We start from the raw sequence: 17,971 nt of genomic DNA, 5'->3' as shown, positions 1-17,971 counted from the left end.
TTGTGAAATATATAGACATACACACACACACACACACAGAGTCACACACACATATACACAAATATATACCTATATACATGCACACAAAATATTAGTATAATATATTATAGTTTCATGTAATACATATATAGTATCGTATATCAAATTTTGGTCCTCACAGTATTAATATGTAACATAATACACAGGCATATTAGATGTAGATATAGATAGTTCACTATTTACCTGTTATTTTACTCAATACAATGTAAGGTTCTTTTGGGGCAAAGACTTTGATTTTTGCCTATGCAGTCCTAGAGAGTAGCACAGTGCCCGGCACATAGTAGGCACTCCATGAATGTTTTTTGATTGAATCACAGAATTTTGTGGTTGGAAGGGTCCCTAGTGTCCATCTAATCCAACTCAGCAGAAGCAAAATCTCTACCTCAAGATTTCTAAGTGGTCATCTAGCATCTGCGTGAAGACCTCCAGTTAGAGTAAACCCTCCAATTCTCTTTTTTTTTTTTTTTAGTGAGGCAATTGGGGTTAAGTGACTTGCCCAGGGTCACACAGCTAGTAAGTGTTAAGGGTCTGAGGCTGGATTTGAACTCAGGTCCTCCTGAATCCAGGGCTGGTGCTCTATCCACTGTGCCACCTAGCTGCCCCATAACCCTCCAATTCTCACAGCAGCTCTTTGAAGAGCTCCCATCCTTGGAATATCTTGTCTATGTCCAAGCATGATTTATCTCTTTACAACTGCCTCCCAGTTCTTCTGGTTCTTCCCTCCAGAGCCAAACAGAGCAAATTTGGGAGAAGTTCCAGATTTTCTGATTGTGAAATTGTAAGGATTTAATTCGGTATTACTTTGTTAGAATTATCGGAGTGATTATGGGAAAGGTTGGATTATTGTCTCAGTCAAACAGCTGCCTTCTTTGTTTGGCCTTATTGCCCCAAACTTGATTAGTTGGCTCACCCTCGGATGGGGTTCAACTGGTAAAACTCAGCCTTCCCTCACTTAAATCCACTTCATCGCAAGTCATGACATCACCCTCATGTCATGGTCTTCTTCGAGAATAAAGGACAAACAATAATAACAACTGGTAAAACTAATAGCATGTAGAGTAATTATTTGAAATATAATTACAGGGGGCAGCTAGGTGGCACAGTGGACAAAGCATCGGCCCTGGATTCAGGAGGACCTGAATCCAAATCTGGCCTCAGACACTTGAAACTTACTGTGTGACCCTGGGCAAGTCACTTAACCCTCCAAAAAAAAAAAAGAAAAAAGAAATATAATTACAGTCACCAATTTGAGAATTTTCCTATTTTTCAAGTCATTTTTTTGTTCAGTCGTTTCAGTCATGTCTGATTCTCTGTGACCCCATTTGGGGTTTTCTTGACAAAGATACTGGAGTGGTTTGTCATTTCCTTGTCCAGCTCATTTTACAAATGAGGAAACTGAGGCAAACAGGTAAGTGACTTGTCCAGAGTCACACAGCTAGTAAGTGTTAAGTGTCTGAGGTCGGATTTGAACCTTCCCGATTCCAGGCCCAATACTCTGTCCTCTGTGCCACATTGCTGCCTCTTTAAGCAATAGTTAAAAGGATTTTTGCCACTTGTACCTTGTCATAGTTTAAATGCTATTACAAAGGAGGTTGCCAATTCTAAAGGAGAAAAAAGTATACATTTGGCTTAATAACTAAACCAGGTAAACATAAAAAAACCCTCAAAACTAAAGAACAGGAAGAAGGATGTATTTAAATTAGGATGATTATGTAAAATGCCTTTAAGAAATGTCCAGACATGGCAGCTAGGTGGCTCAGTGGATAGAGCACCAGTCCTGGAGTCAGGAGGACTTGAGTTCAAATTCAGCCTCAGACCCTTAACACTTACTAGCTGTGTGACCCTGGGCAACTTAACCCCAATTGTCACACCAAAAAAAAAAAAAAAAAAGAAAAGAAAAAAGAAAAATAAATGTCCTGATACCTCAGAACAACAGTCTTCTGCTTCTGTTTCTCCCTCCTTTTTCCTGTAATATATATGCTCTTTTTGGCAGTCTAGTAGTAATTTCTATTTCACCATTCCTAGTTAATTTAACTTAAATGTTCTGTCTCAAAGTCAGGTATATTACCAAGCCATGATTATTCCACTGGAAGTGAAGTGATAGTGAAAAATCATAACTTAATTTACCTTGCAAAGTTTTAACATAATACCTTAAATAGTAAAAATATTAACTTCACAAAACTGCTTTCAGGTGACTTGTGTAATGCTTGCAGTTATTTTAACTTTGAGAGGAAAATAATTCCTGTTAATTCTGTCAACTATTGTTGTCATAGCTTTTGTGTCCAGCAGATAATGAAAAAGTTGGCATAGCTTCTGAAGTTATATGAAAGCACTGTGGTTAGTCATAAGAATGGAGTTTGAATCTTAGCTTTGTTTTTTATTACCTGTGGCTTTAGGCAAATCTCTTTATAAATATTAGTCATTACTTGTAGTTATTAGTGTTTTGTCCTTTGTGGATTTTTTTTGTTTTCCTTTTTTGTTTAAAGGCAGTTGTGGTTAAGTGACTTGCCTAAGGTCACACAGCTAGTAAGTATCTGAGGCTGGATTTGAACTTGGGTCTTCCTGACTCCAGGGCTAGTTCTCAATCTGCTGCACCACTTAGCTGCCCCTGCCCTTTGTGTTTTAAAATAAAATTTTCCCATCAACTTTTAATTAAATTGTTGGGATTTTATCATTGTACTATGGATGAAATTAATGTTAAATGTACCTAAGTACCTTAATATTTAGTTTTTAGTCTGTTTAAAATTGTCTCTAAACAGAAAAAAATAGATAATTATTTTTAATTATTCCTTTCATTGAAGCTTGTTACATGTGAGACTACATATCAAAGTGGAATTTCTGTCCTAATAACCTTTCTTTACTAAGTATACTGATGTCACTGTTGCAGTACTGTTCACATTTAAGTCTTGGCTACCGAGTTAATTTATTAACTAATGCTAAATATAACATTATTGGAATGCTTAACTACAGTTATGTTGATCACAGCGTGGTCCCATTGCTGAAGAAAGGAGGATAGTACAGGATATTATGAAAGTAATTGTAATGTGTAGTGTGTAATTACATATAATATGTAATTATTTCATAATAGTGCATTGAATAAAAGTATCACAAAGGTAATTAAAATGTTGTTCACAACCAGTTTTAGATTTATTGTATCACCTGTCCTTGATAAACTCTTACTTGCACATGAAAGGTAATATGAAAAAGGTAGATTAATTTTCTTTTTTTTGTTTGTTTCCAGGTGGTGGTTTAGCTGTTGGAACACTGCTCCTAATCGGTTCGTATAGAATATGTGATTGAATTGTGCCACTTCCCATCACTCTGTTGTGTATAATTTAAAAAATATTTCCCTTGGAAAAAAACTAAATCCTTTTGTTAAAGACTTTTCTAGAATTTTTCTTAAACGGCTGATAAGACAAAATAAAATCAGACATGAAGAATTGCCTTAAGGTACACAATATTATTTGTGTACTTATCCAAGTTTCATTAGAAAAGGAACCGCATCTTACTCATCTTTTAACTTATACAGTACCTTGAATATAAATGGGTGCTCAATATTCAATTAATTTGAAGTATCAACCTAAAGTGATTAGACAGTTATGTCAAAATGTAAAGCTCTGACTTTGATCAGTGAACTTTAAAAAATATGTATTACAATTCACTCTAAAATAGTTTGAATTAGTTTAAAAATCAATTAGACTTTAATATCAATATCAAATAATTAATAATTTGGATCATTATTCATTAATATTTAATCATTTTAATATTAAAATCATGTTTAAAATTTTAAGATATGTAATGTGACGAAATTTAGAAGGTAACTGATTGGATTAATTTTGATTTGAAGAATCCAGTTTTAGACATTATTATTTTGTCTTCTGCTAACTGTTCAAAGAGTTAGAAGAATAATATGGAAATTCATCAATTATATTGCATTAGTCTTTTATCAACAAGTCTATCACTTAAGACCTGACTTCTTTTATAATTGTATACATAGAACTTTGACCACCCATTCTGTACTTTCATACATTGCAGGAAATGTTTTTACATCATTCCTAGCACAGGGACAGCCATTGTTTGTTTGAATACATGTTTGAAGCATGGAAAACATTGATTTTCTGGGAATTTTATTGTGTTGATGAATGGAACTAAAATTGGACTTGAATATGTTTGCCTTCTCTGTGTCATCAGTTAAGATTATACTGTTTGCCAAATAGCAAGCCAATTTATTCCTTCCTTCTTGTTTTTCTTTATATCAGATATCCTTCTGTACTTCAGTGAATCTGTGATTTTATCAGTGAAGACATGAGCTTCAATGGTGCAGATCCACTTGTTCTATCTTTCCCTAGCTCCTCCATAGAGAAGCTGTGCCAGATCCATTCTTGATCGTTTCATATTTTGTGATGACCAGTCCAACACTTGGACAGTCCCCTCTTGCTGTGTGACTGGCTTATCTCTTTTTCTGATCATGCATGTCCTAAGTTATGTCTTCTGCATTACTTCTTGCAAACAAGAAGCCAAGTCCACCCATATGCATTTTCCATTGCCTTTTGAGTCACCTACAGTTTTGATTCTTTTGAAATCATTTTGGGCCACCATCAGGAGAATATTGTTTTAAAATAAGTATTTTGGTGGCAGGACACCATTTGGGATCATTGAAAGTAGAAAACCATTCTACTTTGTTCTTGTTCAGTTCTGGGTCTTGCACTTTTTCCACCCACAGTACCTGTCCAACAAAGAGGGTGAGGTCCCAATGCAGGATAATAGTCTGGACCATGTGTATTTTCCTGTGACTTGGGTTTTGATTTATAGATTACTAGCTATTTTCACTTGAATAACTATGGATCTTTGCGGTGGTCCTATAGTGTTCTGGATTTCAGTGCATGCTTCACAATGACAAATGTAGCTTAAAAAAAAACCCCTGATTGTTGCTTTTAGCTTTTTCACAAACCAGCCTTTTCTGGGCTTCCAGATGCTATTCTTACAAATCTATGCTAATCTTTTGTATTTGTCCTTGTCTTATTTTAATCTAATCCCCTAAAAGGGCTCCTTCAGTGTTCATTTTCAGTGTCTGTTGAAGATAAGCATATACTAATGGGTGAGTTCTATAGGTTGTACATTCTACTGCATATAATCGTCTAAATAATAGGCAACCTTCATCCACTTGGTTTTTCCTAGGCAAGAGTTAGAACAAACTGTTGTGAGTGATTGTGACTCTCATCCAGAAGGCTTTGCGATATTTGTGGGCTTGGTGTGATGAACACAATTTTGTCAACAAACAGAACATCCAGCATCCAAAGGGAAAACCTACTTCTACTTGAACTCTACTGAATCTCTTTCATAGCAATGTTGGACACCACTGGAAAGGAAACGTTTCCCTTTTTTCTTCCTCTTGATATTAATTATCACAGGATTGTCAAGCGAGTTTAACCCTATTGTTAATTCCTTCAAAGAATCTTTTATAATTTTTAAATATTCATGGAGGTGAGCATTTAAGGTTATAATGAGTATTATCAAAATGCTTGATTTTTCATCAAACAGTAAAATAGAATCTTGTTAGTCAATCAGTGAACATTAACTAATTGCCTACTATATGCCATATACTGTACTGTGTTAGGGATACAAAGGAAGTTAAAAAAACAGCTCACAATCTGTGTACAAACAAGCTATATACAAGATAAACAGGAAATCATAAACCAAGGAAAGGAAATGGTGGGGGGTAGGGGAGGAGGTAGAAGAAAGAGAAATTGGGAAAGGCTTCCATTAGAAAGGATTTTAGCTTAAACTTGTAGGAAGCCAGGATGCAAAGGGAAAGCAAGCTTTTTAGACATGGTGGCCAACCAGTGAAAACCCAGAATAAGTCATGAAGGGTTTTGAACTCAAAATAGAGAATTTTACATTTGGTCCTAGAGGTGATAGGGAGCCATTGGAGTTTGAGTACAGAGCTGACATGGCCATTCCTACACTTTAGGAAGATCTACACAGAGCATGAATTAGAGTGGGAAGAGCCTTGTGGCAGGCAGAACAACTAGAAGGCTATGGCAGTAGTCCAGGCATGAGGATGTGAGGGCCTGCACCAGTGTGTTAGCAGGACCAGAGGAGAGAAGGAAGTATATTGGGTGAGATGATGGGCAGTGAGAGAGAGTGAGCTGTGGAGGATGGTACCTAGATTTCAAGCGTGGGGTCTTGGGAGTTTGGTCATTCCCTCAACAGTAATAGGGAAGTTTGGAGGAAGCGGGAAGGGTCAGTTTTGGATATATTGAGTTTTAGATGTCTGTAGGACATCCAGTTTGAGATGTTTAATAGGCAGTTGGAGATGCAAGACTGGAGTCAGTAGAGTTTAGGGCTAGATAAGTGGATTTGAAATCTGTCAGGGTATAGGGATGATTATCCTATTCTAGAGATCTTTCATTCAGTGGTATGGTGTGGTCTTCTATATATATTACTTCAGAAAGATTACCTCTTCCCTTCTAATACACTCATTATCCATCCTCAATTTGTATGTATTTTTAAAATTATATACATATATGGGAAAACCTGTTTATTTGGTAATAATATGATCTTATGTTTTTTCTATGCCTTTAGTATCTCTCCTTCTTTAGATACCTTAAGATTTGTTCCACCTACCCCCTCATAATTATGTCACTTTCAGCATAAACATGGTCTGTGTACACTTGGTCTTCTCCATCTGCTTTTCACATATTGTTCTCTCTGGTGCCGTTTCTACCTTTTCTTTTTAAAGAGATTGAAAGCTGGAAGGGACCTTGGAAAATATCAAGTCCAATTTTATAGATGACGAAAGTCAGCCTGGGAGAGGTGAATTTCCTTGCCATTGTCACATAGGTTGTGACTGAAGCAGGATTTGGATTCAGGTTGTCCTGACTCCACGCCCCAAATTCTGCTATACCTGGCTGCGTCCCGCACCCAAAGCACCCAAGGCACATGCTTTTTCAGTCATCTCCCATCCAGCTCTTCACGAGGACCTTTTCTTTTTAGCTTTTAAGATGACACAAGATCAACAATGTTCCAGGGGTTTTGACCAGAGACATTCCATCCAAACAGCAAAGAGTGCAAATGCTCTTTTGTTAGAATCCAAGGATGATGGCTCTGTTGACCTCGATAGTGACAAGAATTTGTTATAATGATCTTTGAAGATCTTTCTTAAAGTAATGTTACATTTCTTCCATTTTCATCTTTTTATGTCCTTGGTAAGCCTTTCCTTTATTTGGGGATTTTGCCAGCTTTCTTTAAATGTTTTTTCTTTCCATTCCTTTCCACTATTTTAGAGACTTTCCTGCTGATAATTTTTTTTTACCATCTTTTTTTTTTTTTCTAACTAAGATTTTCCAAATGTATTTATATTCTGAACTGGTTTCTCTGACCTCTCTGCTTATCAAGAAGGTGAAGTGCTTGCAATATAAGATGATTTTTAGACTCCTTTGGTCTCATTTTGGCATTTTATTTATATTGTTTAAACTTTTGTTTGAAATTATTATGGTTGATGGTGATGTCTTTTCCTTTATCAATTTCTCCATTTTCAGCATCAGTAACTCATTTAAGTAGGTCAGCATAGCATTGTTTTAATTGAACACAACTGTATACTAATTTTTATTTCTGTTCTAATATGTCATTAGTCTAATTTATAGATAGGAGCTTCAAAAATGACATATTGGTAGAGTTTCATTATATTCCAATAGAATATGAGCTTCTTGGTGAAAAGAAAAGCTTTGTTTTTGTCTTTGTATCCCAGGACATAATACAGTTCCTGGCTCACTGTAGATATTTAACAACTAGTTGTCTAATTGATATAAATAATTTCTTTTTAAAAATGTAATGTTCCATTTTGGGGTGTTATTTGGTATTTACCATGCCTTATGCCTTTTGATTATTTTCTCAAAGAAAGTATTCATGGATATATAATCCACAAGTCTTTAGCCTCTCACATTCCTTAATCTTGAACCATATATCTTTTTTTAAATCTTGCATCGGGGCAGCTAGATGGCACAGTGGATAGAGCACCGGCCCTCTAATCAGGAGTACCTGAGTTCAAATCCTGCCTCAGACACTTAACACTTACTAGCTGTGTGACCCTGGGCAAGTCACTTAACCCCAATTGCCTCACTAAAAAAAAAAAAATCTTGCATCTTCCCCTGCCTACCTTTGCATTATAGGCACTAAGTACTAAAGTATACATTGATTTAATTTGAAAGTTCCTATTGGGTTCCGTATTGAATTTCTCTTCTTCTTCATCTTCTACAACAGTTACTGGCACATAAGCTGCATTTATTTTCATGGCACTGTTTTTCAAATATTTACCATGAGTACTGCAATATGAGATTACCAAATGTCCCATAAAATGATGTTTCTTACTGCCTTCAAATGCATGAAAAAAACAACTCTTCCATCTCCCTTATTTGCCTCTTTAATAAGAATCTATGAACAGTCCTATTTAGGAGCAATCTCCTTCTGTCTGAAGAGGCGGGCTGCAGCCAGGTGGCGAGGGGCTTTATATGCCACACAGAGGAGTTGGTACTTGATAGGGCACTGGGCCTGTGGGAGAAAGTCACTTAACCTCTGTTTGCCTCAGTTTTCTCAACCATAAAATGGGAATAGTAACAGCACCTCCTCCCAAGGCTCTTGTGAGGATCAAATAAAGTTATATTGGTAAAAGCATTTGGTACAATGCATGGCACATAGTGGGCCATGCATAAATGCTTTCTTTTCCGTCCTCCACACTCTTTGTTTTAAGGTCTATACGGTCATCAAAAGCATCCTTCATTAATATGAAAAGGGATCAGACAGGCCTGCACAGATTTTGTAATTTTTTTTTTTGTGAACTATGTCTTTATGGTCACAATTGTCTGAGAAATGAGATCACTTAATGATTTTTTAAAAATATTCTTCAGAAGAGAATGCAGGGCTAAAGTTCTAAAACAAATCTGTGTCTTATCCTTAATGTCTGTAGTTATAGGATACTCTAATCCTATAGGTACATAAAGATGCCACATCAGTGGTGAGATGCCTTAGCAGTGAGCCTGGCTTGAAACTTACGTGAATGGTGCATAAACCTTTCAGAAAGGCTCTGAGGGTAGCACCAGCACAGACCATATACCTTCTAAGTACCGTCCCGGCTAAACTCAGACACTTAGCATCACAGGGGTGGTCACAAGTGCAATGAATGTTGTCCATCAGAGAAAATTAAGATGTAATTCCATTCAATAAGTATTTATTTCGCCTGCTGTGTTCAAGGCACAGCTCTAGGTGCTGTGGATACAAAAATAAAAGCCAAACAATCCTGGCCCTCAAGAAGCTTCCATTCGCCCCCAGGGAGATGTTTGGATTTGGGGTGAGGGAGAGTGCACTGACACCACACACACACACACACACACACACCCCTTTTAACGTTTGCAGAACATTTTACATCCTGTAGCTCACCTGACCCTCACCACTGCCCTGTAAAGGAAGTGCTATGATTATGTTTATGTCCTATCGATGAGGAAACTGTGGCACAGTCAAGTGACTTGCCCAGGGTTGCCCAGCTAGTAGGTGCCAGAAGCCATGTTCAAACTCCATTCTCTCCTGACTTGAAGAGCTGCTGGACTCTTCACTCATCCATATTGTCACCAATTTTACATCACCCTAGGGATAGAAGAATTGTCATCTGTATCTGTGCACAGACTACCCACACTGGTGGCACCAAGGAAGTAGATTTTTTTTTTTGGTGAGGCAGTTGGGGTTAAGTGACTTACCCAAGGTCACACAGCTAGTAAGTGTTAAGTGTCTGAGGCCAGATTTGAACTCAGGTCCTCCTGACTCCAGGGCCAGTGCTCTATCCACTGCACCACCTAGCTGCCCCTAGAAAGGAAGTAGATTAATAAATACAGGGGTGGTATAAATTAGTTTAAAAAAGATTGAAGAAGGCAGCTAGGTGGCAAGTCACTTAACCCTCATTGCCCCACCAAAAAAAAAAAAAAGAAAAGAAAAAAAGTATTGGAAAGGGAACTATATGGACATAGTGACAAGGGCCTCCCTGGCTGGACCTAGGCCTCATGGCATTCTCCAGCTCACCCTGTGAGCATGTTCTCCCATAGCTCCTCCAGGGAGGGGTCACACAAGGTACCAGAGGCCTTCCTCCACATCACTTAATTTGTCCTTTAATTACTGCCGGATAATTGGGACTGTTCTCCAGCCAGCTTCCCCGGACACAGTACTGGCCCACCTCCTTTTCCAGTCACGTACACATCTCTGCTTCTGCGCACCTCTTCACTGATGTGTCCTAGCACACTCCCACTCACCATGTGCCTTTATTTCCCTTTGGAAATATGACTTACGTCCACAGAACATATTAGAAAGGTGTTGATTTGGTCTTGGGTACAGACTTTTGATTTCACCAGTGTAAGGAACTCTTTTGTGTGAGACTGCCTTCTATCAAGGCAGATTTGCAACTCATCTGTACCTTAATGGCCTCAGTTATTTGGGATACCAAAAATTTTAAAGACTTGTTGATAATCCCACAGCTCAAATTTTTCAGAAACAGAATTTAAATCCAACTCTTCCTCACTCTAACACTGTTCCTCTATCCACTAACCCATTCTGCATCATGTTGAAAAGGACGGACGTTTGTTTCAGGGAGAAGTGTAAGGACATTAGAACCTATTGAGAAGGCGTCTTTAAAACTTGTTTCTAAATGCTTTCAGGATTTGAGGTGGGGGAGAGGAAAGGTTTAGTAGAGTCTTAAGCATCAGGTCCCAGGCAATTAAAGAGACTCCTTTAACCTGTGACTTTTCTACTTCAGAATATATCGAATCAAGGATTGTATTCAAATGCCAAAAATACCCTTTGGGAATCAATCAGACAATGGAAAGAAACCTTTACCCCACGTTTGTCATCCTGCCAAACATATTACCTCTACTTGGTAGGTTAAGGAAAGGGGATCCCTTTGCTCTTAGTTGGCAAGGATTTAATATCTTTTCATTTGACCATCAAGATCCTATGGGGGGTGGGGCAGCTAGGTGGCACAGGCCCTGGATTCAGGAGGACCTGAGTTCAAATCTGGCCCCAGACACTTGACACTTACTAGCTGTGTGACCCTGGGCAAGTCACTTAACCCTCATTGCCCCACAAAAACAAAACAAGATCCTATGGGGAAACAAAGGGTGTGATAAATAAAAAGGAAGAGATAGAAAAACAAAACAAAATGAGAAAAACAAAACAAAATGTGCTCAGTACCAACTGAATCATCCATGCCAATTCCTGTAGGATTTGGAGTTGAAGGACCATTGTCCAGGTCCTAGCAATGCCATGACTTCTTGTGTGACCTTGGGAAAGTCTCTTCATTTCTCTGGGCCTCATTTTCCTCATTTGTAAAATCAGAGGGTTAGACTTGATTCCAAGCCCTAAATTCATTCATTATATCATTGTAAGACTGAGGAACTAAACCTTCTATTTTAGACTTAAGAAATAATGGTGCTGTGCAAAAAATAGTAAATATTTTGTATTTATCTTCATATATTCAGTAGTCAGTCAATAAGCACTTATTAAGTTACCATAGGGGGCAGGTAGGTGGCTCAGTGGATAAAGCACAGGCCCGGGATTCAGGAGGACCTGAGTTCAAATCCGGCCTCAGACACTTAACACTTACTAGCTGTGTGACCCTGGGCAAGTCATTTAACTCTCATTGCCCGGCAAAAACAAAAACAAAAATGCAAAAAACCCTACTGTGAGCCAGGTGCTGTGCTAAAGCTAGAGATAAAAAAGGAATCTGAAGGCACTCTTTGCCCCCCAAAAGCTCACAAACTAATGGGAAATATCTGAGCTTTTCCCAAAGTAGAATGTGAATTCTTTGATGACAGAGATTGTTTAATTTTTAAATTAGCATCTCCAGGTATATAGTAGGGGTTTTTTTGTTTTTGTTTTGTTTTGTTTTTAGTGAGGCAATTGGGGTTAAGTGACTTGCCCATAGTCACACAGCTAGTAAGTGTTAAGTGTCTGAGGCCAGATTTGAACTCAGGTACTCCTGACTCCAGGGCTGGTGCTTTATCCACTGCGCCACCTAGCTGCCACCATAGTAGGTATTTAATAAATGCTAGTTAAAAAGAGTTATTGTTTTTTAATTATTTTATATGCTGAAGGAGAAATTTAGATAACTATATGTATATTATATATTTTTTTCAAGATTTTGATTGAAAGGTACAATACCTACTTCATAATATATGCATATAAAATGCTACATGTTCTAAAATTATTCATTTGTTTATTTTACAGAGGAGGATAAATATAATATTTATTCCAATTTGCTCTTCAAGTATTTCTTGGCTGAGGGAATAGTCTGTGGGCATACTCTGTTGGTTGCCTCTGCTAAAGAAGACCCTGATGATATTGTACAGGTATGGGAAATACTTCTTTAATGCATGAAATTATAAAGATTATATATGCACAAATGTCTTTGAGCATATTAATTTTTAACACTAACCCTTCACAGTTCAGTCTAGCTTTAGAACTACTAGGAGTAGAAAATTGAGGAAAATTAGTAAATTGTCAAGATTACACTGAGTTAGTGGTCAGTCTGATTCTGTGACCATTATCCTCTGAATACCACTTTAAAAAAAAATCTATGTTTAATACCCTTGGAGATTTTTTCATAAAAAATCATATTGAGCACAAGTTAGGGACTCCAAAACATTTTATTGGCTTAACTTTTCTAACCTTTTCTTTTTTGTATTCTATTATTCCTTTCTCAGTTTCACTCATATTTTTGACATCTTTATAATTTTCCTCAATACTGCAGTAATTGAACCAATCTCATAAAATTTTAATCAGACCTTCTTTACCTTTCAAGAGCAGAGCTTACATTTAAAGTATTCAGAAATTTACTAACTTATACACCAACATTCATGTTGTAGACCGCTTATTTTATCACTGAGAATCCTTTTACTTGGACTAACATAGATTTCTTTTGATTAAGAACATGTTCTACCGTCATTATGTCCATTATGTTTTTTCTTGTGCACTTAGAATGTATTCCTGATGACATGATATAATCGCTGCCATGAAAACCTAACAGTCCCGAAGAGTTGCTTTTCTTTATATAACATAAAGATACCCTGTAGCAGCTAGAAGTTTTTATTTGTTCTGGTTACAACATACAGCTTGGGGAATGTTCATATTTAATTAGAGAATTTCATTCACATGACAATTTTATATGTGTCAAAGATGTACTTGGTGTCACTAAGTTTTCTAATGATTTGAAAGGTAAACTTGACCTTTTGTGGATGCAAACACTGATAATTGGGGCATTGCCAAAAAACAAAATCCCTTTTGACTTTTTTTTTAACCTGATATCACTGGTAAGCAACTTCTTGTGAAGAAACTCCTTTTATGACACCTATGCCTATCTTCAGCTATTCCACAGCTTATAGACTTAGTGTTGCCTGGGGCCTGGAGAGGTTAATCTATTGGGCCAAAATCACATAGCCACCACGCATCAGAGACCGAGATGGGCCTTTAACCTACTATACCAAATTGCCTCTTTTGACTGGGTATATAATTATTTTCTTTTATTTACATCCACTTAAATTTAAATTTAATTTGAATTATTAAATCAATATTGAAAGTTTCTGTGTATGTGCCTACTATTTTAAATAATTTTAAAATCATATTGCTGTCTTATTCTCTGTAAAGTTCTTATATTGAAAGTATATGACTTTTGGCTCACTAGACCCATATTTTTACTAATAGGTAATTTTCAATCTTATGTGGACAACATTTACATTTTTTGATTTCTTAAAAACATGTTTTGGATGAGGATGCTATATCAGTACTGCTATACTATATCAGTACCACGTTATCAGTTGCCAGTAAAATTCAGGGCTTCACTTTTTATTGAATAAGGAAAAAAGAACTATCCCACCTAAAGTTCTTAAATGTTTTAGGAGGTGATATGTGATTTGGAATGGAGATAAGATAAAGATCTCTTCTAGAAGAGGAAGCATAACCTTTGTGGCCCACCTCTGAAGCTCACTACCTGAATCACCTTGGGCCAGTCACTTAACATTGCTGGCCCTTGGTTTAATCATCTGTTAGAAGACAAAAAGAGGCTTGATTAGGTGGCCTCCAATGGCCCTTGCAGGTCTAAATCCGTAATGCTTTGATCTTTAGTAAAGCTGTCATTTTGATGAAACCTAACAGCTGTAGGTATCTTGACAATTTTATACCAAGAAAACTATATTATGTTAATAACCCAGCTTTCATAAAATATTAGTGTCATTATAGCCAACATTTTCATATTTAGAAATTTAGAAATGACCAAAACAGAGGCATTAGCAGTGTTTACAAATATAGTACAATGATGAAATCCAGTAATTGCTCTACTTTAATTTTATGATATATGATTGGGAGTTTCTTGAACCTATAACCAAGACAAATATTGCTGATACAAGGAAGGGGAAAAGACAATCTTATAGACCATAATTATCTTAAAACTGTGTATAACTAAAAGACAAGTAGAGGATAAAAAGCCCCATCAGCTGCCTAAGATATATTTTATTACCACCCAGCAATTTATCCATCATCCTTTGAAAACATATTCATGCCTATTGTAGTCAAAGCTCCTTCAGGAAGTCAGCATTAAGATGTTACACTGAAAAATTACACCCCTGTAGAAAATCCTATGGAAGAATATACACGATGTTTTTAAAAAGCATTTTAGACACATATGCTGAACACTTTTTTTTCAGTTAATACACTTTTATCTAAAAGAATACTTCTGGGCCTCTTAAGTGTGTATATCATAGTAACCATTCATGGGAATGGAGCTACAAGGCTGGGCCTCAAAGAAAAGGTAAAAACTACTCGCATCTTTCGGAATACTTTCAAACGTGTCATTGTGGAAATTCTTATTTCATTAATCAACAAATGATATAACAGTAAAATGAACTTCTTTGTGAGTCAAAACAAGAATAAGAACTTTTTCACCCCTTTTCCCAATAATTTGCTACTATAGTAGTAGAATAAACATACCAGGATCATTCATTACTTCTTGGAGTATGTATGTTTTTAATGGAAAGTTTAATGATTTGCACAATTAAGTGGACAGGACATAATAAGGGGTGAAGCCAAGATTTCAGAGAAAAACCAGGAAGTTACCTGAGCTCTACTGAGTTTTCCTCAGAAACAACATTAAATCAAGCCTCTAAATGGATTCTGGAGCTTCAGAACCTACAAAAACACCAAGAGAAACAAGCTTCCACCTTGAGATAATTTATAAAGACTTCAGAAAGGGTTTGTCTCACTTGGGTGAAAGGAGAACACAGTGCAACACAGCTCAGCACAGTGTGGAGGGTATCTGGACAAATTAGCAAGATGCTCTTTGCCACAACACAGATCAGCAGCTGAGGCCCCTCAGGCCTGACTCGGCAGACTGATGGTGCAGCTGGCCAGTTGTAAACCCCCACACCCCAACCCCTGCTGAAAGGGCAAACTGCCAGCTAGAGAACCTCCCACTAGACAGACATGACTAGGTCAAGCCATCCCAGGGCAGAGAGAAAGCCTAGAGCAATGAGACCTCAGAGCAGAAAGCCATTGATTAGGCCCCTGGCCCCTAGCACAAGAAGCTGCACCAGTGACCCCTGTGCCCCAAGAACAGAGCTCAACTTTAAAAGTCACAAAATACGCTAAAATATGAGTAAGAAACAGAAAAGAACCCTTACCATAGAGAGCTTCTATGATGACAGGGAAGACCAAAACAAACTCAGATGAGGATAGCACCGTCAAAATGCCTACATGCGAAGCCTCAGAGAAGAAGATGAATTGGTCTCAAGACTAAAAAACCTTGGAAGAGCTCAAAAAGAATTTTAAAAATCAAATAAGAGAGAGAGAAGAAAAACATGGGAAAAGAAATGAGTTATGTAAGAAAATTATAAAAAGAGAGTCAACAGGGGCAGCTAGGTGGTGCAGTAGATAGAGCACCAGCCCTGGATTCAGGAGGACCTGAGTTCAAATCTGGCTTCAGACACTTAACACTTACTAGCTGTGTGACCTTGGGCAAGTCACTTAACCCCAGTTGCCTCACCAAAAAAAAAAAAAAAAAGAAAAGAAAAAGAAAAGGAAGCACAAAAATTGACTGAAGAAAAAAATTCCTTAAAAAATGTAATTAGCCAAATGGGAAAAAACAAATCCACTGAACAATTAAAGGGATAGTCATATTATTTCAGATTATACCTGCGATTGGTATTGAAAATAAATTTATTATATTGTTAATAATGGCTCATCAAAATAAATTTGACCAAATTTAACCAAAAACATATCTAAATTTTTTTGGGGGGGTGGTGGTGGGGGAGAATGGGAATTATTTTTCTGATGCCTATGCTGCCATATTTCGCGTTTTATTAATTATGCAAAATCTAATTTAAAATATGATTAAATCAAAGTAGGGGGCTAGCATGACTTTAAGTGATTTGAAACTGCATTTCAAAAATGTAGACATGAACTATATGCTTGCCAAAAGTCATGCTGCAAGTATAACTTGATTGTTAAATGGATGCTTCCTTTCTTTGTAGTGTTCTTCAGAATCAAAGAAAATGTTAAATAAACATTTGAAGTTTAATGTCAGTTATAACAGAATTTTATATCTTTAATATAAAAAATCAGAACTTATGATACATTAATAATACATTCTTCCAGGAGTCACACAATATATGTTACATATTCTGATCTGTAAATAGATATTCTCTTGCAGTTATTGAATGTTCACTACATTTACCAAACTTAATTTGGAATCCTTTATAAAAGTTAATAGTCAAATGAAATAAAATTTATAAAATACCAAAAGTTTTACAGGGCCATTAAGACATTTAGTGTTTTAGCATATTGAAAGTATAATTTCTCTCAACAATACCTTTCAAGAGACTTTGTACACGGGCCATTGGTAAGTTTTGGACAAAAACAAAAATAAGAGGGGAAAAAAGTCCCTGCCCTCAAGGTGGTTCTGTTCTACTCAGGGGATAAAACATGTCATCAGATAATTTTTGCAGGGAGAGAATACCCATAACCACAGTGATTCAGACAGAGATCGTACCTGAGCCAAGCCTCGAAGGAAGATCAGGATACCAGCAAATAGAGGTGAACAGGGAATGTGTCCCTCTTCATACACTGCAGCATCCTGGCTTCCCTGTTGTTCCATAAACACAGTGCTCCATCTCCTGTGCCCATCTGGATCTTCACACTGGCTCTCCCCCCAATGGAAATGCTCTCCTTCCTCTCCTGTTGTCATTCCAGATTCAGCTCAAAGGCCAAAAGCCTTTCCCAGCCTTCCAGCTCTTAGGAGAATTTTGTGTTCTAACGTTGCTTTGTATAGAAGCTGTATGTGTGTAGTGTATACTTACTTATTCCACGCCATCTGCCCCATTAGAATGTAAGAACCCTGAGGACAGCATCTGTTTCTGCTTTTCATTTTAGCACAGTACCAGGAAGCATAGTACAGGAAGTCCTTAATAAATGCTTCTTGATGGGGGTCCAGCCAGTGAGCCAGCCTGGCTGCAGTGTTGAGGCAGGAGCCAGGCTGATGGTGCTGGGGAGCAGGGTAGTCTGCCCGTTACCAGACTTAGACTTGCCACTGTAGAGCCATCTTTCCTTGCATCGTGCCACCTGATGACTTCTCCTTTGTTACTCAAGCATTATCTGCAGCCAGCTAAACTCTGTTATACCAAGAGCTAGGATTTTTCCTATCTTTTCCAGCTTTTTGAAACTGTAGAAGCCGACTTTAGAAACCTTTGGTGATTCTTACTATTTGTGGAGACTGCGGCAGTTTTTCTTCATGTACATCCTGTGATCAGAATCCATTCAGTAAGATTACCTAGTGCATATGTAGCCTCTTTCTCAGCTTGTTTCAGGGCACTTCAAAGAAGGGCTGATCAAAGACTGAGGGGGTAAGAAG

General features: G+C 37.3%; 1 protein-coding gene across 1 annotated transcript in view; it reads left to right on the top strand.

The window, feature by feature from the left end:
- Positions 1–17,971, top strand: part of ELP4 (elongator acetyltransferase complex subunit 4) — a 242,931-nt gene that overhangs the window by 6,627 nt on the left and 218,333 nt on the right. Inside the window, 2 exon segments of the mRNA XM_043969894.1 lie at positions 3,281–3,316; positions 12,304–12,425. Coding sequence (XP_043825829.1) covers positions 3,281–3,316; positions 12,304–12,425 — 158 coding nt within the window.

This window comes from Dromiciops gliroides, chromosome 6 (genome assembly GCF_019393635.1).
Source record: "Dromiciops gliroides isolate mDroGli1 chromosome 6, mDroGli1.pri, whole genome shotgun sequence".
Classification (NCBI taxonomy): domain Eukaryota; kingdom Metazoa; phylum Chordata; class Mammalia; order Microbiotheria; family Microbiotheriidae; genus Dromiciops; species Dromiciops gliroides.
The sequence above is the reverse complement of the archived record's forward strand: the minus strand, read 5'-3'. Positions and strand labels throughout refer to the sequence as shown.